The sequence below is a fragment of the Ambystoma mexicanum genome, chromosome 5p (assembly GCF_040938575.1).
Source record: "Ambystoma mexicanum isolate Mex_15411 chromosome 5p, UKY_AmexF1_1, whole genome shotgun sequence".
Lineage (NCBI taxonomy): Eukaryota > Metazoa > Chordata > Amphibia > Caudata > Ambystomatidae > Ambystoma > Ambystoma mexicanum.
In genome coordinates, this window is record NC_090930.1 from 1,110,042,979 (window position 1) to 1,110,068,253 (window position 25,275).

Sequence of the window (25,275 nt, forward strand, 5' to 3'; positions counted from 1 at the left end):
AAAATCCCACCTGGTTCCGTCGCAAGTCGCCCTGTTTCTGGGAGCCAAGCTCAACACAGTGGCGCGGCTGGCCTCGCCGTTGGAGGAAAGGACCAGGACCATTCTGGGCAAGGTGCAGCGTCTGCTGGCCACGGACATGGCCAGGGTAAGATCTATCAAGTCCCTCCTCGGGATGATGTCCTCCTGCATTTATCTGATGCGCCTTTGCAGGCTTCGGATGAGACCCTTACAGGAGTTCCTCGACGTCCGCTGGATCCAGTCGACAGGCAGCTTCGAGGACAGGATCCCTCAACGAGAAGTTCTGTCAAGCGATTCGGTGGTGGGGTACCGCTCCCATCTGTCGGCGGGCACGGACTTCCAGACCCCAGCTCACCAGGTGACAGTGACGACGGACGCCTCCCTGGAAGATTGGGGAGCACACTCCGGAGATCTTCACGTGAGAGGCCTTTGTCTCCCGGAGAAGTCTCTCCACATCAACATCTTGGAGCTCCGCGCGGTGTTCTGGCCCTCAGTTCTTTTCTTCCATCCCTCAAGGGCAAGGTGGTGAGGATCTTCACCGACAACACCACCACGATGTTCTACATCCGGAAGCAGGGCGGAACCAGGTCCCCGGCCCCATCCAAGGAAGCCCAAGATCTGTGGCATTGGGCTGTCGCCCAGGGGATGTTTCTGGTGCCTCTTCATCTGGCAGGAATAAAAAAACACGATCGCCGACTCACTCAGCAGGGAGCTGCGCTCGTGCCACGAGTGGGAACTGCGCCAGGATCAAGTGGATCGACTCTTCCGACGATGGGGCGAACCCCAAATCAATCTCTTCGCAACGGTGACGAATTCCAAGTGCCAGAGGTTCGCCAGCAGGTTCCCCCAGCCGAGGAGCATGGGCGATGCTTTCTCGTTCCCCTGGGACGGCCTATTTCTTTATGCGTTCCCTCCGCTGCCGTTGCTGCTCCGGCTCATCAACCAGCTCAAGAGGTCCCGGTGCAGGATGATCCTCGTCGCACTGGCGTGGCCGAGACAGGTCTGGTTCCCGGACCTTCTGGACTTGTCAATGTCCCCACCAGTCAAGCTGCCGACGGACGCAGACCTTCTCTCCAGAGAAGTAGGTGCCATTCTTCACCACAACCCGGAGTCGCTGAACTTGCAGGCCTGGCTCCTGCAGCACTAGAGTTTGGAGGGTACGACATCCCGGCTGACTGCAAAGAGGTTCTTGCAAAGGCCAGGGCGTCCTCAACTCGCAAGCGCTACGGACATAAATGGAAGAGGTTCTCTGTCCGGTGCCGTGCACAGAAGATTAACCCTCTGTGGATTACGGCCCCTCAAGTACTGCCGTACCTACTGTCGCTGGCCAAAGCTGGACTGGCTCACGCCTCCATCAAAATACATCTGGCTGCAATCTCCCGATATACCAGGACGATGGGACGGGCCTCCTTGTGGTCTCATCGCCTGGTGAAAGAATTCATGAAGGGACTATTCCGATCACTCCCGCCGGTGAAGGCTCATGCCCCGGCGTGGGAGCTTAATGTGGTGCTGAACAAGCTCATGGGGGGGGCCCCATTCAAGCCTATGCATTCGGTGCCTTCGAAGTTCCTGTCATGGAAGACCGCCTTCCTCGTGGCCATCACCTGCGCACGACGAGTGGGAGAGATCCAGGCCCTATCTTGCAAGCCTCCATACTTGACTTTTCATGACACGAGGGTGGTGCTGAGGACACACCCATCCTTTATGCCCAAGGTGCCGTCGGACTTCCACCTCAACGAGCCCTTGGTGTTGCCAGTTTTTTTCCCGTCGCCTTCGTCGCTGGCCGAGAGGACTTTGCACTTGCTCGATGTAGCTAGAGCGCTGAAGTTCTACATGGACCGCACAAAGAGTTTTCGGAAGACGTCACAGCTGTTTGTGAACTTTGGGACTGTGAATCGAGGGAAGGCTCTCTCGAAGACTTCCATTTCCAGATGGCTCTCCGGCTGCATCATGCACTGTCACCGGTTGGCAAACCGACAGCTGCCCGGCCGTCCGAGAGCCCATTCGACCAGAGCGATCGCTGCTACCACGGCGTTCCTGCCTGGTGTACCCCTGCTGGACATCTGCGGGGCTGCGACGTGGAGGTCATCGCACACCTTCACAAGATTCTAGTGCATCGATCGGGACTCCAGGGAGGAGTCCAGGGTCGGCCAATCAGTGCTGCGCAACCTGTTGGCCTAAGGTGAGCCTGGCGAGGAGGTAAGAGTTGCTTAATGTTGAGTTGTATTGCTTAATGTTGAGCCTGTTGCCACCTCCCGTGGTTGTGCATGTGTACTGCTATGTATTCTTATTCATGAGCATGTGAATACATGCCAGACCCCATGCTGGAGAAGGAACAAGTTACTTACCTGTAACTGTTCTCCAGCATGGGTCTGGCATGGATTCACATGCGAACCCTCCTGCCTACCCCTTTGCAGCTCTTCACTTGGTCATACTGCCACTTTACGTGCTACCAAATCTGAGGATGGCTGCCGGAGGCAGGGCTTAGGGAGAGGGCAGTCCTTGGCTGGGGGCAGTATGACCCAGAGACCAGTGATTGGTTACTACTAAGAAAGACAGATCAGAAACGAAACTGATACTAATTTTTTTCTATACCGAGGATTCCCGGCCTGACTGGGAATATTCATGAGCATGTGAATCCATGCCAGACCCATGCTGGAGAACAACAGTTACAAGTAACTTGTTCCTTACCTGTAACTGTTCTCCAGCATGGGTCTGGCATGAATTCACATGTGAACCTTCCTGCCTGACTCTCTGCGGCTCTTCTCTTGGTCTTAGTGCCCCTTTAGGTGCTACCAAATCGAAGATGGCTGCCAGAGGAGAGGCTTGGGTAGAGTGCAGTCATTGGTGGGGGCAGAATGACCCAGAGCTCAGTGAGACAGTTTGGAAACAAAATTGAGGTTTTTTTTTCTATTACCACTTTCCCAGTCTGACGGGAATATTCATGAGCATGTGAATCCATGCTGGAGAACAGTTACAGGAAAGTAATTTGTTCCTTGCTGGCAATCTGTCTGGCCAAGAGCTGTTGTCAGATCCACTTAAGTCCCTTTCTTCTGTCGCCAAGACCAAAAAAACCATTGACCGGGTCGGCTGTCTCCTCACTGCTGGAACCGTCCTGCACCAACCATTTATTCAACTAAACGTACCGTCCTATCCCTGGTACAGCTTATCTGTGGTTTTGTTTGCTTGACCCTGGGCGCTGCAGATAGCTGTATCTTGCACCTCTCAGGTATCCCATAATTACATTTGGGTGCACCATCCATTGTACTCAAATCGTGCCTTAGAACACAGGTCCTTGGGGCAATCCTACAAGGGAACTTCCTGATTCCCTTGCCTGAGAAACTAACTTCCCTTACCTGCAATAAGGGAAGAGGAGACTTTGCCATACAGAACCTTTTTAACCCTGCCTTTGCTGCTTGGCCACTGGTGGTCCAGAGACCCAGCTGAACACTAACTCACATTAGATACGGTTGGGCACATTAAGGCTGGTTGGAATAAAGTTTTAACACGTTTTTATCAGTTTGCATATATTTTTTGACAGTTTTACTAAGTGATTTGTTGCTACCAATGATATTCTAGAGTTACTACAACTGGTGTATTATCCACCGAATATTAAAGTGCTATTATAATTACTGTTTTAAAGTACTTGACTTGTGAATTATCACCTCTCGCTTAGTGTAGGTCTATTGTTTTATATAACTCCTAATTGTGTTCCTGTTTTCTTGAACCAAGTGTATATATTAAGTTCCCTGTACCTCACTGCAGTCCTCCTTAAAATAAGCCTGGCTGCTCGCCATTCTACCAAACCTTTGTGTGGTTCAGGTCTGAACAAAGAAGTGTAACCCTGTTGGTATAAGGTGGGGTTTTCCAAGTTCTGTTACAGACGGCAACTTGTGTTAGGCTCCCTAATGTATGCTAATATGGTGTTTGTCTTCAATGACCTCTTGAAAAACTGAGGGTAATGAAGCATGCATGGAGGATGCCCTGAGCAGGCAGTGCATCTGTGCATACACCACATTCTGATTTTTATTTTCAATGCTTTTGTGGTCCTGCCAGACATAGCAAAAGTATGGTGAAAATGGGTCTCAGTCACAAAGGTGTATTTTCTTTCTTGCCAACCTTACTTTTGTTTAACTTCTAAACCACCCTTACAGGATATGCATAGGACCATTTTTCTTTGCCTGATGCATTTGGAGAATGAAAACCCAGCGACTAGTTTTACCTAATACAAGCAGCACCTAACGGAGTGTAAAATCCCCCTAATTGGCTTAGTTAGGGTATCCTAGGTATGGGTTTCTTAATATTAAGTGCGTCACTTGTGAAGCTCATTCATAAACTTAGTTTGTAGGTGACATGGATACGTGATCATATTCTACATGTATGCTGTTTGACATATTTCTTTTGCCTTGTTGGTTTCGTAAGGCTGTTTCTCAATTACGTTGCCATAAATCATTGAAAATGTCAGTTGTTACTGTGGTTGACAACTAGTTGTAAAAAAAAAAGCTTTACATATTATTTCTTGTTGCAATATGATTTCAGGTCAATGAAAGCTATCCAAACGATGACTTAACTTCCAGGAAAGACTTCATCAAAGCAGCAGTAAAGGAGGTAATTTGCGTTGGGTTTGCCATGTAAGGCTTGAGTGAATCTTGAATGAGGTGCAGAGGAAGGGAACAACTGCTCAAAGCTACATTTATTTCAATCAGTTTATTTTAATCTGACTACTTAGATAATGTTTCCTTCTCCAAGCACAAACAGCTTTAGTTTTCCCAGAACCTTTCTCTTTTCAGTTCTGTGTAAGCTTGTGGCTGAATGCTCCCAGTCCCTTGGTTTTAATTTCACAATGTTTTTTTAAAAAATTTCCCCCCTTTCCAAAATGTCCACACCGAGTGGTTGCAACTTTGTTGGCGAGGATTTTCATTTCTCTGCTCATTCACTTTAACCTTGCAGACCCCTAGCTCTTTTGCTGGACTTGGGCCTCTTTAATTTTAACTCCTGCATGAGTGGAACTTTTTTCTTACTGTTGGTCTGGTAAACTCCATGGGCATCTGCTTTTTGCGTTGACACACAGCACCCTTTGTGCACTTCCACTGAGAAATCCCTTGAATTTCTCTTAATGTAGAACTACATTTTCTTGTGTGAACTACTGTTCCCAAGAATAGTAAGAGGACCCATTTCTTACTTACCTTTTCTCCATCATGGGGTCTGGCATGGATTAACATGCTCATGAATATTCCCTGTCAGGCCGGGAATCCTCTGTAAAAGAAAAGTTTCACTTTCACTTAAACTAGTTCTCCTCTAAACCAATACCTGTATTTTGGGTCCTACTGACCCCAGCCAATGACTGCCCTCTACCTAAGCCACTCAGCTGGCAGCCATCTTCAGATTTTTACTGCACGTTCAGTTGTTGGTAGTACTCGCGTTTTGTTCCATGAGCTATTACGTTTTTTGTGCTTTTTCGCTAAAAAATACCAATATTTGTCGAACAGAGCCCGTGTGCTTTTTCTCTCCATCGGCCGACAAGCAGGGATCCATTTGTCAGTGAATTTCAGTGCCCCTCAAGGGCAAGAATCGTCAGTTTCATTGAAGATTCCAGAAGGCGTTTCTCTACCGCCGAGGGCTTCTCCCCCAGACAAAGTGGGGTCATTCCACATCATGGTCGCCCGAGCGTCCCCCTTCAGCTGACACCAGAAGAGACCAAGAAGCAAGGTTTCCTTTACCAACGACGTGAGGGCAAAAGGATGACCATTCTGATGGTACCTCTCCTGGATGACGTTTGGGGTGGGGGCCTGGTGCTGATGAGATGCCCCGGCTAAGAGGGATAGGCTGGAGTCGTAACAGGTGCCAGAGTCTACACGCAAGTGCCTACGGTCGTAGCCCTCCCTGGACTCTGTGGTCTCTGCAGCAGCAAGGAAGAAGTCTTCTAATCCCTCCTTCAGCCTCCGTTCCCCCGGTCAGCAAGGGGAAAAAGTTGGACGCCAGGGGTAGGAAAGTGATCTACTCGGCAGCAACGACAGTCAAGCCAGTGAATGCACTTGTGATCCTAGCCAGAGCTGTGGTATAAAATGGCCCCCGTTGCTGGAATTGCTACCAGACAAGCGAATCGAGGCGCTTGAGATCCTCCAGGAAGGTGAGGTGGCATCGGAACATGCCATCACTGTGGCCCTGGACATTGCAGACACTGGGTTCCGACAGGTGGGGAACTATCTGCCTCTGTCGTCGTGGCAGGTTGGAGGCCACCAACTTCCATTAAGAGTTAGACGAGAGTCCTAGGGGGCTGGACATGCGCTTCAGGGAAAGCCTTGTACAAATTGTTGCAGGCCATTAAGACTGACGGTCCGCGCCCTGGGCACACCTCAGCAGCATTGTCCATCCTTATGGGGCTCCGGCAGAAAATCGGGCAGATCGTTAAAGGGGTTCGGTGGAGGGTCCTCCTCAGTCAACCCTCCCTGTCCATGTCCCAAGAGGCCTACAGCATGTGCACCAAGGCTTTCGGTGGAGGTGGCTGTCATTGCTCCCAAGGTGGCATGCAGGCCCTGAAGCAAGATTGAACTGGCCAGGAGACGGGGGACAGGGGGTGCCTACCAGCTGGCGGGATTAGGCAGCGAGTGGGAAAAGATCTCCACCGACCTATGGGGGCTTGACACACTCGCCCATGGACACGAGTTCCAGCAGAAGTGTCCGGATAACACCGGTGGCCCCGCAGGAGCAGCACACATCCCTCAGCTCCTACAGAAAGTATGTGCCATGCTAAAAGTGGGCAATAGAGCTGGTTGCAAAGCAGCTCCAGAGTCTACTCCAGATACTTCTTGGTAAAGACCAGGAGCTGGAGGCCCATTCTAGACCTGCGGCACCCAGTGCTCCAGATAAGATTTTGAGGTGGGTGTATTTTACTCCCTATTTTTAAACTTTGAGAGTAAATGTGATTTTTAAAAGTAAAAATGACTTTTCTCCTTTGCAAGAGTAAAATGTTTGTGACATTCAGCCCGACGTGTACAAAACCTCTGGAAATCATTAGTATGCGGCAGCTTTCTGCGTTGTGACAGAATACAACTTTCATTATTTCTCTAAGGTCTGGCCATTTGATCTCTCCTGTAGATAAATGTTGATATCACAAAAACCTAGCCAATTACATGGCAAAGCAAACATGAATTGTTTTGTGTGTTTTGAGGTTCGATAGCAGAATTGTCTTTTGATGTTTAATGAAAGTTCTAATTCCCTGGAACCATTACTACCAAATGATATGCCAATGTTATGATACAACAGTGCAGAGAGGCAAGGAATCCATGCTGAATTCATATCTAATCTAATGGTCAAATGGTTATTTATATAGCGCTTTTGGCAAAGCGCTGTACATAGAACATATTTATCAAAATTATCACCAAACCAAAGCTGGTACTGCTTTATCGACCTTGAAAGGATGAAATGCTGAGTTGGACTTGCCGGGATTCAAACCTGCAACCTACAGATCACGCACAGTTTGCAACAACGAGTGCTCAACCGGCTGAGCTATCTTATTGGCTAACATCCTTCAGAGGTCAGTTAACTGAGTATCGACTCAGGTATAATAATCACATTAGCAATATGTTGGACAAACCATTCATGAAGCGCTACATAAAGTTAAATACCTATCTCGATTATCACAAGGACAGGTTTTGCTGAGTTTCTATTTAAGGTACCAATGTAACTTTCTTTTGTTTGTTTTTGAACAGCGCTTGCACTTCCTGGAGAGTCAGGTTTTGGATGTTTTAATTGTAGTCTTGAAGATTGGGAGGTTAGAACACCTCTGACTGGTCTAATGACAATCACTCACCCTTGAACTAAAACTCTGCTGCCACTGACCATTTTTAGTAATGTACCCCATTGACAGCAAGGTTGAATGGATGTAAACTAGATTATGCACTTTACACACTGTTTTTATAATAAGAGTGTAAATTAAATTATAAGTATAAAAATGATCTGCCTCCCCATGATTATGCACCCAGCACCAGAGCTCTGAAAAACAGTTGTGCAATAATGGTTTGTTTTCACTGGGGAAGAAAAAAACCCATAATTTGTTACAAAATATTAATTCTAAATTGCAACTTAGTTTTCCATCTTATTAACAATACAATCCTAAGATTCTAGGAAAATATGCACAGTATTGAAGCTGAATGGAATGAAACCATTCATTTTATCACAGTGTGCAGTTTCTATTTTTGAAAGGCTTCAGAAACACATTCGGTTTCAGAGATGGCTTGCAATTACATCTATGTAGATAAAAATCAAAAGAAGCCTTCTGGTTTCTGTCAAGTTACCTGACCTTTGCACTGCCCTTGCTCTAAACCTGTGTGTAAATGTACACAGGAAAATAATAAAGCTGTCGTATTTACAACATTTTAATGCGTAAAAAGGCCAGGTACGCACCTTATCTGGAGGCCTGGCGGCACCTCAACCAATCTCAAATTCAGGATGGTCGCGTTGCAACACATGCTCGGCCAACTGGAGGAAGGATACTTCTTGTCGTCGCTGGATCTGGAGGACGCATACTTCTCCAGCATTGGATCTTTCATGGATTCACATGCTTAGAATATTCCCCGTCAGACTGGGACCCTCGGTACACATAGCCTTTTCCTATAGGAAAAACTTCCGACACTTTTGTGTCCCATCTACGTCCTTTTAGGACCCGCCTACGCATGCTCCGTAGGCTGTCCCAGTATAAGAGGCCCACCCCCGCGGCTCCCCTTCAGATTTCAACCGTCTCCAAAGTAGTGGGATCTCCTCACGTCGTCTTACTATTTTGTACAAGGTTGTGTACCTGGAGTTGGAGTTCGAGGGAATTTTTCCTCCATGGCAGGAAAAGCGCTGTTCCGTCCATGCGCGGATTGAAAAAGTTTACGAGGGGGACGGACATATGGATTGTATATACGGCCTCCACCCTCCTCATTCGGCTGATAACTGCGACATATGCAAAGGGTTTTCTCAAAAGACCCTCAAAGACCGAAATCGTCGGCTGGTGGCATGGCTGAATGATGGAGCGGGGGCATACCCCCCCTTCGGAGGTAGGCTCCACACAATCGGCGAAAACATCACACCGCGCTGCCTCGTCGGAACCACCGGCGAAGAAATCTCGACCGACGGAAAAAGTGTCATCTCGGAGTCATTCAGCTAGAGTCCTCGTCGAAAAAATAGTCATCTTCATCAAAAAAGTATGACCAGGAAAGGCCGAAATCCTCCTCGGGCGATCACCATAGATCGACTTCCAGTCGAGTAAAGGCAGGCCAAGTGTGGAAAAGGCGGGACCGCCTAAACCACCTGCTAAGTCACTGTCGTCGACGGCGGTCCAGTCATCGGCCACCCTGCCACTGACGCATGTGGTATCCACCGTCAACGACTGCGACGGTGGCCTTGTCAATGGGGGTTCTACAGGAAGCCTGGAGGCCTGAAGTTTTTGATCCGATCCCCCCGGATACTTTACTGCAAGAACAGGCTCTGTTGCTGTCCTCCGGGGAGGACGAGAGCGGGAGAATAGCTGGCCCGGCAGACCTAGGGCTACGAGTGGTTGACAAGTCGTCGACGAGGGGATCCGGTATACCGGTATCTGCCCCTCTTCTCAATCTGTTTTGTCGTTGGAAATTCTGTCCACGCTTCAGTCTTTGGTACAGTCGTTGGACCAGAGACTACCTCAGGCAAACCTGCCACAGTCACCCGTCGACGAGCCGGGCCCGTCCCGTCCGACGCACTTACGCACGCCAATCTCAGCATTGGCACCCCAAGAGGAAGGTGAGCTGCCAGATTCGGAGTCTGACAGGGGAGCCATGTCGGATATCTCATCATCCCCCTCCAGGGATCCAACCTGGGAGTCAGAAGTGGAGTTAGAAACCCCAAGAAGCCCAGCTCACCCATCCCCCTCCGGACGACATTGCATCATTCCATTCTATGATGGAGAAGGCGTGTAAGGAATTTGGTTTGTCCCAGGAAGAACAGAAAAAGGACTTTTTTGTTTGACCACATGGGTAAGAGAAGGTCTGTGTTCTCAATACCAATACTAGACCACGTGTGGAAGGAGGGGTTGCAGACAATGCGTCACCCCTTTTCGGAGCCGGCAGTGAAAGGACGCCTCGAGAAAATGTTTAAGGCTCCAGAGTCTACCCCCAAGTGTTTATCCTCCCAACCAACGCCGCAATCGTTGGTGTCGGCGGCAGCGGCGAGGAAGGCGAACGCCCAGCACAAGTGCACGACTCCGCCTGAAAACGAAGCAAGACGCCAGGATGCCTTTGGCAAAAAAGTGCTCTCCGTGGGAGCAACCACAGTAAAGGCCGCAAACTCTCTGGCTATTATAGCCAGATACGACAGAGATGTGGCACAGGCTAGCGCCGTTGCTGGATCATCTTCCGGAAGAGCATAGGAAGGCAGAGATGTTACTTGTCCAAGAGGGTGAGGAAGCCTCCAATCACGCAATAAACATCGCGGTGGACCTCGCTGAGTCAGGCTTCAAGCAAGTCAATAATTGGGTCGTATTACGACAGTCATGGCTTAAGTGTAGCTACTTCAGACCAGAGGTACAATACAAAGTTTTAGATATGCCTTTTGAGGGAGACCTTCTATTCGGAGAGAAGGTGGGCGAGGCCCTAAAGGGAATGAAAGAGGACTCGGACACGGCACGTTCATTGGGTGCCCTCCAGAGTGGCCGAAGCTACAAGTCTTTTCGTCCCTTCAGAGGGGCTTCAGGTAATTCCAGATTCTCTGCGTCTGGAGACCGATCCTTTGGCAGGTCGGCTTACCCCTCCCAGGGATACAGGCGTGCTTCTCAAACGGCAAACCGACGCCGGAACTTCCAGACGTCCAGGAAGAGACCATCCTATCCGTCGTCGAGAGACAAGCAAAATAAAGATCAGCAGTGACAGACAACACACCGTTCTGGGGGGAAGAGTGTCAGCATATGTCGACGAATGGGAACGAATAACGACGGATCCATGGGTGCTGGACACTATAAGGAACGGGCACTCTCTACAATTCAAGCACAGCCCTCAGCACATTCCACCTGCGTTCACCGATCATTCCCATCTGAGGATACTGCAACAAGAGGGAACTCATGTTAGCAAAGGGTGTGATAGAATTAGTTCCAACATCAGAGAGGTCAAGGAGTCTACTCAAGATACTTCGTCGTAAAAAAGCCATACGGCAAATGGTGTCCCATTTTAGACTTACGTGATCTCAAGTCTTTAAAGAGCCTAAAATTCAAAATGCTCACGCTGCAGGAAGTGAGCTGCGCCGTTCAAGAAGGGGATTTTCTAGCGTCCCTGGATGTACAGGACGCGTACTTCTATATTCCAATGTGTCGGAAACACAGGAAATTCCTGAGATTTGTAATAGGGCGGACTCCCTACCAGTTCACGGTTCTTCCCTTTGGGCTCAAGACCTCCCCAGAACGTTCACAAAATGCCTGGCCCCAGTAGCGGCCTGGCTAAGGAAGCAAGGCCACCACGTATACCCATACCTCGACGACTGGCTGGTAAGGGGATCCTCCCCAGCGTCGACCAACACAAGTTTGCAAGCCACCATGCAGCTTCTACAACAGCTGGGATTTGCCATAAACTTCGAAAAATCCTCTGCGGCCATCGAGAACATTGGTGTTCCTGGGGGCACAGTTCGAGACCCAGTTAGGGCTAGTGAAGCCTTCTCTCGACAGAACCTCAAAACTCAATCAGCTGGCGAGCCGATTACGACAAACCAACAGGCTCTCAGTGAGGAAATACGTTTCGGTCCTAGGGGCCATGGCATCCTGCATCCATCTAGTGGCAAACTGTCGCCTATTCATGAGGCCAGTCCAGGAATTCCTCGCGGACCGATGGACGCAGGCCCAAGGATCGTGGTCAGACAAGATAACCATCAACGACGGCAAACTGCTTCGGACCCTTCAGTGGTGGCAGTTTCCACAATCTGAACAGGAGTTTCAGCGAACCATAGTCACGGATGCGTCCCTGACCGGGTGGGGAGCTCACATGGATGCTCTTCAAACGCAAGGTTGCTGGTCTCCAACTGAGTCACTCCTACACATAAACGTGTTAGAGCTCAGCAGTACGATGGGCCTTGAAGGCATTCCTACCACACATCAAGGGATCGCGAGTACGAGTACTGACCGACAATACGACGGCCATGTTTTACTTGAGAAAACAAGGAGGGACGCGATCAAGAACTCTTTCCATGGAGGCCCAGAAAACATGGCATTGAGCATTAAAGCACAAGATTTCCATCGTGGCTCACCATCTCTCGGGAGTGAGGAATTCGCAAGCAGATTCCCTCAGCGAAGCATGGCCCGAATGGGAAATGGACACAGTTCAGCTGATGAGTGTTCGAGAAATGGGGTCACCCCCCTCTGGACGCTTTCGCAACCAAGGACAACAAGAAATGCGAGCAATTCGCAAGCAGATGGCCTCAGGAGGGTTCCATGGGGGAGGCATTCTCCTTCCCATGGACGGACATGTTCCTTTATGCTTTTCCTCCGTTCCCCGTCATACGGAGGACAGTACAGTGGATACGCAGATACAGGTGCCGGGTAATTCTAGTGGCACCGTACTGGCCGCGGCAACCGTGGTTCTCCGACCTGCTTCACCTGTCGCTGGAACATCCAATAGCATTTTCGAGAGTCCCAAACCTACTATCCCGGGACAAAGGCACGGTTTGGCATCACGACCCGGACAGTCTCAACCTTGCAGTCTGGCTCCTGACTTTTCGGAGTTTGGTGAGTTAGACGTTTCGGAGGATTGTCAAAAAATTCTGCAGGCGGCTCGAGCCCCTTCTACCAACAAATCTTACACCTATAAGTGGCGGAGGTTCTGTGAATGGTGTCGAGGATAGCAAGGCCTACAACCGTTGACGGTGACGCCGAACAAGTTCTACCTTACCTGCTTCTCTTGGCGGAGAGGGGTTTATCCTTCACATCGATAAAGGTGCACCTGGCGACCATCTCGAGGTTAACGAGGAAGAGCCAGTCATCTCCTCTATTCAGCGACAGACTTGTGAAACACTTCATGAGGGGTTTATTTCGAACTTTTCCCCCCGGTAAAACGTTTTCCTCCAACTTGGAGTCTCAACACAGTGTTGGCAGGCTTAATGAAACCGCCCTTTGAGCCTATGGCCACGTCTGACATGAAATTCATATCGTGGAAGTTGGCATTCTGAATTGCTATCACATCAGCTAGGAGAATCTCGGAACTGCAAGCGCTGGTCGTAGACCCGCCATACTTAAGATTCTTTAAGGACAAGGTGGTCCTGGCAACTAATCCTACGTTCGTCCCAAAAGTTCTGACAGTGTATCACAAACACTTGTCCATCGTTCTACCTACTTTCTTTGCGACCCCATCATCGGCAGCAGAAAAAGCTCTTCATACCTTGGACGTTAAGAGGGCTCTGAAATTTTACCTACATCGTACACAGGAACTCGGGTCTACTCGACAACTGTTAATCGCATATGGTCCGTCGACGAGGGGAAAAGCGATCTCTAAACAAGGATTGGCTCGATGGGTCTCATCGACAATTGCGTTTTGCCACTCCAAGGCCGGAAGACCGCTGCAAGGGCATCCTAGAGCCCATTCTACAAGATCAACGTCCTCCTGAGCAGCATTATGGGCAGGAATTCTGCTAACGGATATATGCCAGGCTGTGGCATGGTCAGTGCCCCACACGTTTACCCGCCACTATTGCTTTGCCAGGCAGCATGCGGACGAGTTGCAGATGGGAAGAGCTGTCCTGCGCCATCTGTTTCAGTATGGTAAGCTCCACGCTGTGGAGAATCTGTTTTCTACCTTTTGATGACAGTATGCTTTGTGGGTAAGGTTATGAGTAAACGTATTCCTGCTGTACATATGCATTGTGTATTATGGTGAGGGTATATTACATTACATTCTCACCGCCGTTTCAGGTGTTACTGCTATACAATCTATTCTAAGTATGTGAATCCATGAAAGATTCAATGCTGGAGAAGGGAATAGTTTCTTACCTGTAACTCCATTTCTCCAGCATTGGTATCTTTCATGGATTCACATGCGCCCGCCAACCTCCCCGGAATGCAATGTATTGGCGTGATAAGTTTAACCCTTCCTACTTTGGAGGGGCCGAAATCTGAAGGAGCCGCGGGGGCGGGCTTCTTATACTGGGACGGCCTACGGAGCATGCGTAGGCAGGTCCTAAAAGGACATAGATAGGACACAAGTGTCAGAAGTTTTTCCTTTAGGAAAAGGCTATATGTGTACCGAGGGTCCCAGTCTGACGACGGGGAATATTCTAAGCATGTGAATCCATGAAAGATACCAATGCTGGACAAATGGAGTTACAGGTAAGAAACTTTCTGATGTTTGTTAATCTGCTTAGAATCACATGCTGTGCATAGGTCCGACATCCAGTGGTCACTGCGGAGTATTGCATTTTGTTTTTCGTAGTCGAAAAGGGGACGTCGACAAGGCGTGTCTGTAACACTATCCCTATAGTGACGTGTGTTGTACCCACAATCCCTCACGCGTCGAGGTCCCACAGATTGTTTTTTTCCGCCCAGCTACTGGTCGCCTTTACGCGGAGCTCCTCGAGAGACATTGCAGATTTCATCTCCTCGACCTTTGGTCGTTTTCCTATATTAATATAGAACATATCGATCCCCCCCTCGACGCTGTTGTGAAGCTGTCTCCGCCAAGCAAGATCTTCGACGGAGGGGACGAGTGGAGTAGATCCTTCGGCGTTGCCGAACACGTGGCCTGGCCTCGCAGGCCAAATACAGTAGGGAGAGTGGGGGTCGTGGGACATCTCTAGTTCTTTTCTGAGAATGCCTTTCCTTTTCCCCTTCCTTTCCCTTGGGGTGGTTATCACGTTTTATTGCCTCGGCTATGGAGAGGACACCCTTTAGGTTTTGCCCGCTTTGCAAGGGCAAGTTTACTTGGAAGGACAAGCATTCACGGTGTAACCGCTGCTTGCCCCTCGATCACAAAGAGGAAGGTTGCACGGCTTGTCGGCTTCTTAAGCCGAAGACTCTAAAAGACCGTAGGGTCAAGAGGTGGGCGGCCTACGCTATGTCGAAGGCCGACGCTCCACCCACCGTCGCTACCTCTGACAGTGACGAGGAACGTGATACCACGACCTCCACTACGGAAGTCGAAAACCACCCTAGAGAGCGCACACGCGCTTCGTCGTCTGTCCCCGGCCCCGACGGGCTCGGCTCACGCCCTGCATATGGGGATGAACACCCCGGCGACATTGACGCACACAAGACCACACATAAGCACACAACCCATGGCTCTTCTTTGTCGAAGGCGAAGAGAGCATCAGCGCCCAAGGAGACGCAGGTTTCACCGGCGGCCTCCTCGGACCGTTCGGGTTCGAAGCCCCTCTCGCAGCCGCGACCAGCGACTGGGCTTTCGGCAAATAAGGGCGCCGCCCCAAATCATCGGCCGGCGCGCATCAGCAGAAAGTGCATGCCGCCGTAGAGCGATCGACACCCATAACGTCGAAACCACAGCCCTCCGCTGACAAACGAGTCGCTGAGAGCTTGGCGAGGATCGTGGTAGCCGACACCCGCAAGCGTACGCCGAAAGACTCGTCGAGCACTACGCAAAGGTCGAAAGACACGCCGAAAAGACAGGGACGATCTCCTTCAGTCGAAGGGATTCCCAGCACACCTGAAGGCTTTTCGGAGGGCGACGGGACACTTTCCTCGACGTTGTGGGAGAGGTCGAGCCGTTTTCAGCTACAAGACACCAATTTTCCCCCGCTAGACCGCTCAGGGGTACCCCATGAAACCATGGAAAGGCTCCATCTCTGCATGGAAAGAATGGAGAGTTTTATGAATACCCAGAACCCTCCCACTCCAAAGAGAATAAGAGAAGGGCCTCAGGAGGACCCCAGGGGCAAAATTCCAAGACTAGTCAATCCCCACCAGGACACAGCCTCAGACTTCCATAGTGTGTAGGACCTCACTGGGGAAGAACATTATTTTGAGGAAGAGGATGATTTTATGGACGAGGAAGAGGGACGGAACCAGGAGGAAGGTCTGGAAGACAGCCCAGACTTGGTAGGAGAAGGCTTCGGAGAAAATCCAGAAGGACCTTCTCACCCCTGGCAATCCCCATCAATATATTCCGACACTGATGTCCTGAACCTAAATCCTCCTGACAATTCGCCTGTTAGAAACACGTCTCCCATTGACGATCAACCCACATTTAATGCCCTGTTGCGCAGAGCAGCAGCACACTTCGAACTGGACACTGGAGAGCTCTCCCCTGAATTAGACTTTGTAGAAAGGGTAATTAAGGAGAAACCCCCGATCAGTCAGACAATTCCCCTCCTCGCTTCGGTGAAGAGAAGAATCATCCCTTCGCTGTCCACACCCGCACTAATCAGAGGGGTCAATCCTAGAATTGAAAAACTTTTCACTCCTACACCCTCAGACCCGCTGTACATCAGGGGACATTCCATTCCGGATTCCCTGGTAGTAACCAACACAAAGAGGGCAGGGGTACCACTTTCCACCAGTGAGGCACCACCTGACAAGGAGGGCAAGCGGTTATATGCCCTTGCAAAAAGAGTTACCTCCTCGGCCGCCTTTTCGGCAAGAATTGCCAACAACAATTCTTTGCTCGCTAGCTATGCGGACGCGCAGTGGGCCAAACTGCGCAAAGACGCCGAAGAAGCGCCGGAACCATTACGTACACGCCTGCTTACAACTATTGGCGAAGGAACCCAGGTCAACCAGAGTATTGTAAAGAGCTCTCTGGATGCGGCAGAAACTGCGGGACGTTCATATTATATTTCATATTTTTCTGTGAGGCCGTTCAGTCGGGTTTGGACATGGCAGATTGCCTCAGCCGGTCCATGGCGGCGAGCACCATAATACGCAGGTTTGCGTGGTTGCAGAAGTCGGGATTTGCTCCTCATGTGCAAGCCCGGCTCTTAGACATGCCCTTTGATGGTGTCCATCTTTTTGGCAGCAAGGCTGACGAGAGCCTTGAGATTGCAGACCTCAAAAGCTGCAGCGAAGTCGTTGGGCGCTGCAGTTCGCCAACCTCCGCCTTTTCGTCCTAGGGGACAGCAATGGAGGGGAGGTTCCTTTCGTTATTGCTCATCCTTTGGTAAAGCGAAAGGAGCTGCTAGTCAAAGGGGCCACCGTAGGAGTGGCAGAGGTGGAAAACAAGGCACTCGAAGTGCCAAGGCCGCTTGGGCTGTTGCTGCTTTGCCCTCAGGCACCACCGCTTCAGCTCAGTCATGAGGCCGTGTCCCATGGTCCGCCGGTTGGGGGAAGGCTGGCGCAGCATCTTGTCGAATGGCGTGCCATTACTTCAGATGTGTGGGTTCTGGAGATCATAGCCCACGGCTACTGTCTTCCTTTCCGGCAGAGGCCTCACGACAGTCCACCAGGGAACCTTTTTGAAGAGTCCGGATCCGCTCCTTGCGCAGGAAATTCAATCCCTGCTGGAGAAAGGCATCCTAGAACTGGTGCCTGTAGCGGAGAGGAACAAGGGATGGTATTCCCCTTATTTTTTGATTTCAAAGAAAGACTGGGGATTGAGACCCATCATGGACTTGTGCAGTTTGAACAAACTCCTCAGGAAGGACAAGTTCAAGATGGTTACTCTTTCTCAAGTCCTCCAGGCCCTTCAACTTCAGGACTGGTTGGTGTCGCTCGACCTCAAGGACGCTTATTTTCATGTGCCGATCCATCCAAAGCACAACAAGTACCTGAGGTTCGCGGTTGGCGACTCGCACTTTCTTTTTCGGGTTGTGCGGTTCGGATTGACCTCCGCCCTGAGGGTCTTCAAGGTCATGGTAGTGGTGGCAGCGCATCTCAGGAAAGGGGATTCACGTCTACCCCTACCTGGACGATTGGTTGATCAAGGCGCGCTCTCCCGAGCAAGTCGTGCGTCTGCCACTCACTCCACAATCTGGGCTTCTCCCTCAACTTAAAGAAGTCCCACTTGACGCCAACTCGGAGGCTCCAGTACATCGGAGCAGTGCTCGACACGTCCCTGGGGCAGTGTTTTCCTCCCAAGGTGAGGGCTCATCACATTCAGCAGATGGTGCAAAAGTTCCAACATGCCCAGAGTCTCCCTGCGTTTGAGTTCTTGAGATTGCTCGGCCTCATATCATCCTGCATTCTTCTGGTGCCAGAGGACAGGTTGCGGATGAGATCTTTGCAATGGGCATTCAAGCTCCAGTGGTCTGAGTCCTCCGGCAGGATGTCGGACCGCGTTCAGGTACCGCCCTTGGTCGCCCAGGACCTTCTGTGGTGGGCCGTCAAAGGCAATCTGACGAAGGGGGCTCCATTTTGGATACCCTGGCCGGAGGTAACGATCGTCAAGGACGCATCCCTCACAGGATGGGGAGCTCATGCCAACGAGTTGAGTCAGCAGTCGTTGGTCTCCGTCGGAGTCCAGACTCATATCAGTCTGTTGGAGCTGAGGGCCGTCGGGCTTGCCCTGAGGGCTTTTCTGCCGACGGTGCGAGGAAAGAATGTCCTGATTCTGACAGACAACACAGTGGCCATGCACTACCCCAGCGAAAATGGGTGGGGGGGGCAGGGTCACTTCCTCTGTGCAGGGAGGCGATGCAGCTCTGGTCTGGGCAATCCAGCAGGAAATGTCGGTCTCGGCAGTTCATCTGGCCGGAGAAGAAAACGAGACGACGGACGCTCTAAGCAGGCAGAGCGCGATCTCTCACGAGTGGGAATTTGCTCAGGAGATTCTCCTGGAGATCTTCGCCCTTTGGGGGACCCCTCAAGTGGATCTCTTCGCCTCCAGTGTCAACCAGAAGTGCGAGAGGTTCTACTCGCAGGAATTTCCTCCAAGAGGAGCCTTACGAGACGCGTTCGTGGTGGAGTGGTCATTCCCACTGCTGTACATATTTCCTCCAGTGCTACGGAGGTTCGGTTCCCGGATGATCCTCATTGCTCCGGCATGGGCCAGGAGGACATGATACCCAGACCTTCTCGACTTGTTCATCTGCCCTCCACGTTGTCTTCCCTACCGAGACGATCTACTCTTACGGGAGGGGGGTCAGGTTCTCCATCCAGAGGTCAGATCCCTCAACCTTGATGCTTGGCTTCTGAAAGGTTGAGGTATTGTCATGCCTACCCCCGGGCATCCGGATCAAGCCCATCATCCCTGGGAGCAGGCATCCAGATATTTATTAAAACCCCAGCAGCCCCGGCTGGGGGCTGTCTGGGTTCAGGCCTGGCGCCTTAGGCGCCAGGCTCATGGACATTACTTACCTCATGCAGACCATGCTGCAAATGAATCCAAGCCAACGTGAGGCCTGGATGGGACTGTTTTACTACAGGGACTATTTTTTACTCTGGTGTGGTTCTGGGGAACTTCTTACCTGGGACTACTTTGGAGGCTATTTAAACCACGCCCGAACAGCAGCACACGCTTAACGTTATTTTGCACTCAGCAGCGTAGCGCTCACCATGCCTGCAAGTCAGCATCCAGCCACGCCCGTCTTGAATCCGGAGCTCCTAGAAGAAGAGGAAAGAGGAGGCAAGGTTAGAAAACGAACATTATTCAGTTCCTCACCTGATTCCGAATCCATCACGTCTCTGAACCTGGAAAGGAAGTTATTTCTGCACGCGTAGCATCGCCAGCTGCAGCGCCATACTCACCAGTCCTCACAGCATCTTTCGATTCAGCGCTGCCTCCATCATTTCTTCGCCGAACTCCAGCACCTAGGGGATAAAATAAACCAGGTGAGCCGAGAGAGCCAACAAATACAATCTCTTTTGCCACCGTAGACTTATCTGATTTACCACCGGAGGCATTATTCTTTAACTCTCCACATCCTCGTACGCCGCACCTGTAAACTGAGAGAAAACACGTCAAATACATGCATCATTTTACCGGACAGCGTCAGTTAATAAAAACTCTTAGCTGCACGCTATCAGCTGCAATGAGACCAACTTCTCTCGTACTCTGCTGCAAGATAAGATGGGAATGGGACAAGAGTGAACATCGGACATATTGAACTCTATGAACTGTATACTTACTGGTCCTTGCCAGGAACCTGAGAGTCAACTCATCCGGAACTCTCCAAACCCCTTCGAACCAGTGAAGTAATTGGTATCGACGTGCCCCTGCAATACACGCAGGATGGAGAGCTCCTTTCAAGAATATAAGGTGAGATTACTGAAAGGGAATTTTGGAAGTGATTGGTGGGGAGAACAGCGGGGTGCCATCACTAGAATCCACGAGTGGCTAGACTCCTCTCTCCACTTGCAGGAGAATACTTCTATGGATCAAGCAGACGAGATTTGGAGGACCCGTCCAGTCTGTCATCTCTGCACTACGCATCACGTTGGTGGAGTCCGCAGCTGTCCGGGTCTGATCGACGCCCCTGTGGGAGCCAGGTGAGCGTAACGGGTATAAGGATTGGAACCTCCCTAAACACGTGATGGAGGTGTTGCTTTCAGCCAGACGGCCGGCAACAAAGTCCCTGTGCCGTTGGAGAAATTTCTGCGACTGGTGCAGGGTTAAAAATGTGGATCCTTTTTCATGTGACATTCCTGTGGTTCTGCCCTTTTTGCTCTTTGGCCCACAAGGGCTTGCAAGTGGGTACCGTTAATGGTTGCCTGGCGGCACTGTCCATATTTAAGCGCTCGTCTGAAGGGTGTTCCTATTCTAAAATTCCTTTAATTTCTCAGTTTCTAAAAGGGCTTACTAATGTGTTCCCTCCGTCACCTTTCCAGGCGCCCGGTTGGGATTTGAACCTTGTTCTGAAGTTTCTAATGGGTGCTCCCTTTGAGCCTTTGCATTCCTGCCCTTTGAGACTGTTAACTCTTAAAACTGTATTTTTAGTGGCGGTCACTTCCGCTCGCAGAGTGAGTTAGTTACAGGCACTTTCAGTTGAGCCACCCTTCACTGTGTTTCACAAGGACATGGTTGTCCTTAGAGTTCGTCCTTCCTTTCTTCCGAAGGTGGTGTCGGAATTTCATTTAAGCCAGGTTATTCTTCCGGCATTTTGTCCTCCTCCGCATCCTGGTAAGTAAGAGGAGAGGCTCCATAGGCTGGATCCTAGGAGAGCTTTGAGCTTTTATATTTCACGCATGTCCTGGGTCAGAGTGGACGATCAACTCTTTATTGGTTTCGCTGGAAGGCGTTTGGGACAAGCTGTTACTAAGCAGACTGTCTCGATGGATGGATTATGCTGGCAATTTCTGAATGTTACCGCTTGGCGGGTAAGGACCCTCCGATAGGCTTGCGGAACCATTCTACCAGGGGTATGGTTGCCTCTACTGCCCTGCAGACTGGTGTTCCTATTCGTAACATCTGTGATGCAGCCACCTGGGCTTTCGGTCCATACTTTTGTAAGTCACTACTCCCTCGATTGTATCCATGGGCAGGATCTGGCCTTTGGCAAGGCAGTCCTTTACTCTGCACTTTGATTGGGCAGTCTGAATTTCTATTTTCTAAATTCTTTTTCCCACCTCCTTACGTTGGTACTGCTTTCGGAGTCTGTCATAGATATGGAATACGTCGGAGGACCCAATACCCTCCAAGAACAAGTTACTCTCTTACCTGGTAACGTTCTTTCGATGGGATGGTCTGACTTATTCCATATCGCTCCCTCCCTGCCTTCCCTGCTACAGAATTTCTTATGCAATTGCAGCTTTCGTTTCTGCAAGGCTTTGTGTGGTCAGACTGGCAGAAGGCTGGTGCCACAGGTTCTGGGAAAAAACTACAACTGAGGCTACGTGCGTCGTGCGTCCTACTTAGAACATCCATTGACGTCGGCCAGCTGTGGCGATTACTGTCATAGATATGGAATACGTCGTCGGACCATCCCATCGAAAGAACGTTACCAAGTAAGAGAGTACTTGTTGTTTGAAGGGATTGTGTCCTCTGACGTATTCCTTATCTTTGATAGATCTCCCAGCTTGTTGGCCTCGGAATTATTTTTTCAGTAGAGGGTGCTGCACGTCGACTTCCCTCGAGCCGATGTCCCTCGACGGCCTCTGTATCAGCGCCGACGTCATCACGTGTATAAATAGACTCGCGCAGCGTCCGTTCAGTTCTGTTTTTCCGCGCTTCGTGGGACCTCGGAATATCGTTGCTCAGTTCTTAAGTCAAATATATCATTATTCCTCGTGAATACCGACTCTTACTCGATTGCTTCCTCACCCGAACCGACAACTCCACGGTCCGGCTTCAGAAAATGTCGAGACTGTGGAAAGAATGTTGTTGACAGATCCTAACAGGATCTGTTTATGGTGCCTGGGAATCGAGCATCATTGTTCGGAGTGCGAGGACTGCATGTCCATGACGGCGAAAGCCTTGAAGGAGCGGAAGGGGAAGCTCGAGAGAGCTAAGGCAGTTAAACCTTCTTCGAAAGTTTCCTCAGCGGAGTCGAGACATTCGTCTCCTCGCCATCGCAAAAGTCATTCTCGTTCTAGGTCTCGAAGCAGGTCCCATTACTCTTCGAGATCTAAACATTCAAAAAGACGTCGAAGATCCGCTTCCTCATCTTCGTCTTCCGTTTCCCCAAAAAGGGTCTCCTGCCCCACAAAACATAGCTCTTAGGCTGAGTGGGAGGAATTCAGGAAAAAGATGCTAAGCGTCTTCGAGAAAGCGGCCTCGACCCCCTCGAAGACTGCTGAGGGTGATACCCTGGGTGAAAGACCCGAAAAATCAAAAAGCCGCGATTCACAGCACCTGGCGCAAGAAGACATTCGAGAGCGTCACAAACCCTCGAGTAAAGGCAAAGTTGCGTCTTCGTCGTCGAAGATCCCTTCGACACATAGATCAGCGTTGTCGACGCCGTTGTCAAAGGGTTCTTCGCACAAGTCAGTCAAGTCAACGCCGAGAAAGGATAAGCCTACGGTCACCTCACAGCCAGTGGCATACCCAGAGCCTCGAGCACAAAGGTTGTCGACAACCTCGAGTAGAATCCCGATACACTAGAGTTCATCAAGGCCTCTACCACCTTTCTCGACGCCTTTTTTGATGGCTTTGAAGCCTTTGACGTCAACGTTTTCTCAGCCAATCGTGACTAATTTGGCTCCTTCTGCTCTGGAAATGGGTTTTCTACCATTTTCAAGTCCTGATCACTCCAGAGTCTTATCTTCTTTTTATGAAGGAGGATTCGGATCAAGAAGGACCTTTTTGAGTTGCAGGGATCTGCAACTCCTGCACCAGAGGAATTTACCTCTGAGGAAGCTAGATTGAAAGACCTCCCTGAATCCCTACAGGAAGCAAGTGGGTTGGACACTTCCCCAGAAGTGGAATTTGCCACACCAGACCCAGGGGAACATGCTGAAACCCCTTATGGAACCTTGATGGCAAGGATAAGAGTTTATGGGATGGTCTACACCCTCGCCTGCTTTTTAGCAAGACTACCTCACAGATATCTTGGTCAAAGGTCCAAAGGAGGATCCTGTGGTGCCATTTCATGCGGCATTACAAAGGAGAATTTTGGCAAACTGGGAAACACCTGAGGTAATCCCGGCGGTTAACAAAATTATCAGCTAAATATAGGTTGTCTTCTGCTGACCCTGAATATTTATCCAAACAACCAACTCCGGAGAGTCTGGTTGAGGCAGCTACTTCAGCAGGTGGTAAATCGGCTTACCCTACTGTTCCACAGGACAGGGATGATAAGAGATATGACTCTATGGCCAAAATAGTCTTTTCCGCATATAGCATGGCGTTGAAATCCATCAATGCTACTTGTACGCTTGCAAGGTTCAGTTTCACACTTTGGGAGTGTGCTTCATCAGCGGCTGACTGCCTCCCGGAGGGAGAAGAAAGCGAAGCGTTCCTAAACATCAAGGATGGTAAAGACGCTATGTGCGAATCCCTTCAAACTGGCATCGATTCTGCTGACCGCATCAGAAGGGCCATGGCGGCAAGTACAACATCCCAGAGATTTGCTTGGTTGCGAAAGTCTGGTTTTGCTCCAGATATGCAAAGCAGACTCTTGAATATGCCCTTTGACGGCTCTTCCTTGTTTGGTAAGAAGGCGGATGGCAGTTTAGAAAAACTACAAACATCAAAGGCAGCAGCAAAATCCGTAGGAGCTGCAATCCGTCGGACACCATATCGCCCCTCAGGAACCTCTTGGAGAGGTAAGTCTTTTCGCTTCTATTCCGCATTCGGAAAGGGCAGAGGACAGCCGGTTCAAAGGGGTCAGAAGAAATTCACCCGAGGTGGACGGGGTAAAAACACAAGCCGCAGCAGCAGGTGCCTCTTTACCCTCGGCATCTGCATCAGCCGCCTCCAAACTGCTCTGAGGACTCTCTTCACAAAACACCAGTAGGGGGCAGGTTAACTCAACATCTGACGGAATGGCAGGCTATTACGTCAGATGCTTGGGCCCAAGGTTACTGCCTGCCTTTTCTACGCATCCCTCAGTCATCCACCGGGGAACAGCTCTCTGAAAGTTCCAGATCCGCTCCTCTTGCAGGAAATTGTAGACCTGCTAGAGAAAGGTGCCATAGAACCAGTACCTGTAGCGGAGAGGAACAAGGGCTGGTACTACCTCCCCCTACTTTCTCATACCAAAGAAAGACGGAGGACTGAGACCCATCCTGGACTTACGAGAATGGAACAAGTTCCTCAGGAAGGACAAGTTCAAGATGATAACTCTCTCTCAGATGCTCCAGGACTGGCTGGTATCTCTGGACATCCAGGATTCTTATTTCCATGTGCCAATCCATCTCAAACACAGGAAATACCTGAGGTTCGCAATTGGCGGCTCTCCTTTTCAATTTCGAGTTCTGCTATTTGGGCTGACCTCCAGCCGAGGGTCTTCACCAAGCTAATGTCGGTAGTGGCTGTGAGTCTAAGGAGGGAAGGGATCCACGTCTACCCCTACCTGGACGATTGGCTGATCAGAGCTGTCTTCGGAACAAGCTCAGACCCAGCTAGATTATGTCTGCCACTTCCTTCACAAACTGGGCTTCTCCCTCAATTTACAGAAGTCACAGATGATGCCATCAGAGACTCCAGTTCATTGGAGCGGTCCTGGACACTTCCCTGGGAAAAGCCCCGCCAGCAGAGGTGAGGGCTCAAGATATTCTGCAGATGGTCAACAAGTTTCAAAATGCCCAACGTCTCCCAGCCTTTGACTTTTTGAGGTTGCTAGGCCTCATGGCATCCTGCATCCTTCTTGTGCCAGAGGCTCGCCTGAGAATGAGATCTCTTCAGTGGGCACTGAACTCGGTGGTCGCAATTCTCAGGGAGAATGACAGATCTCCTCTGGATTCTGGACAAGGTAGCCCGCGACCTTCAATGGTGGGCCTATCCA

At 50.3% G+C, this 25,275-nt stretch overlaps 1 protein-coding gene across 2 annotated transcripts in view; it reads left to right on the forward strand.

Annotated features, from left to right (window-relative positions):
* Window positions 1–25,275, forward strand: part of DEK (DEK proto-oncogene) — a 557,420-nt gene that overhangs the window by 458,887 nt on the left and 73,258 nt on the right. For both annotated transcript variants that reach the window (XM_069613584.1, XM_069613585.1), the window contains exon 10: window positions 4,558–4,626. In XM_069613584.1, coding sequence (XP_069469685.1) covers window positions 4,558–4,626 — 69 coding nt within the window. The remainder of the gene's footprint in view (window positions 1–4,557; window positions 4,627–25,275) is intronic.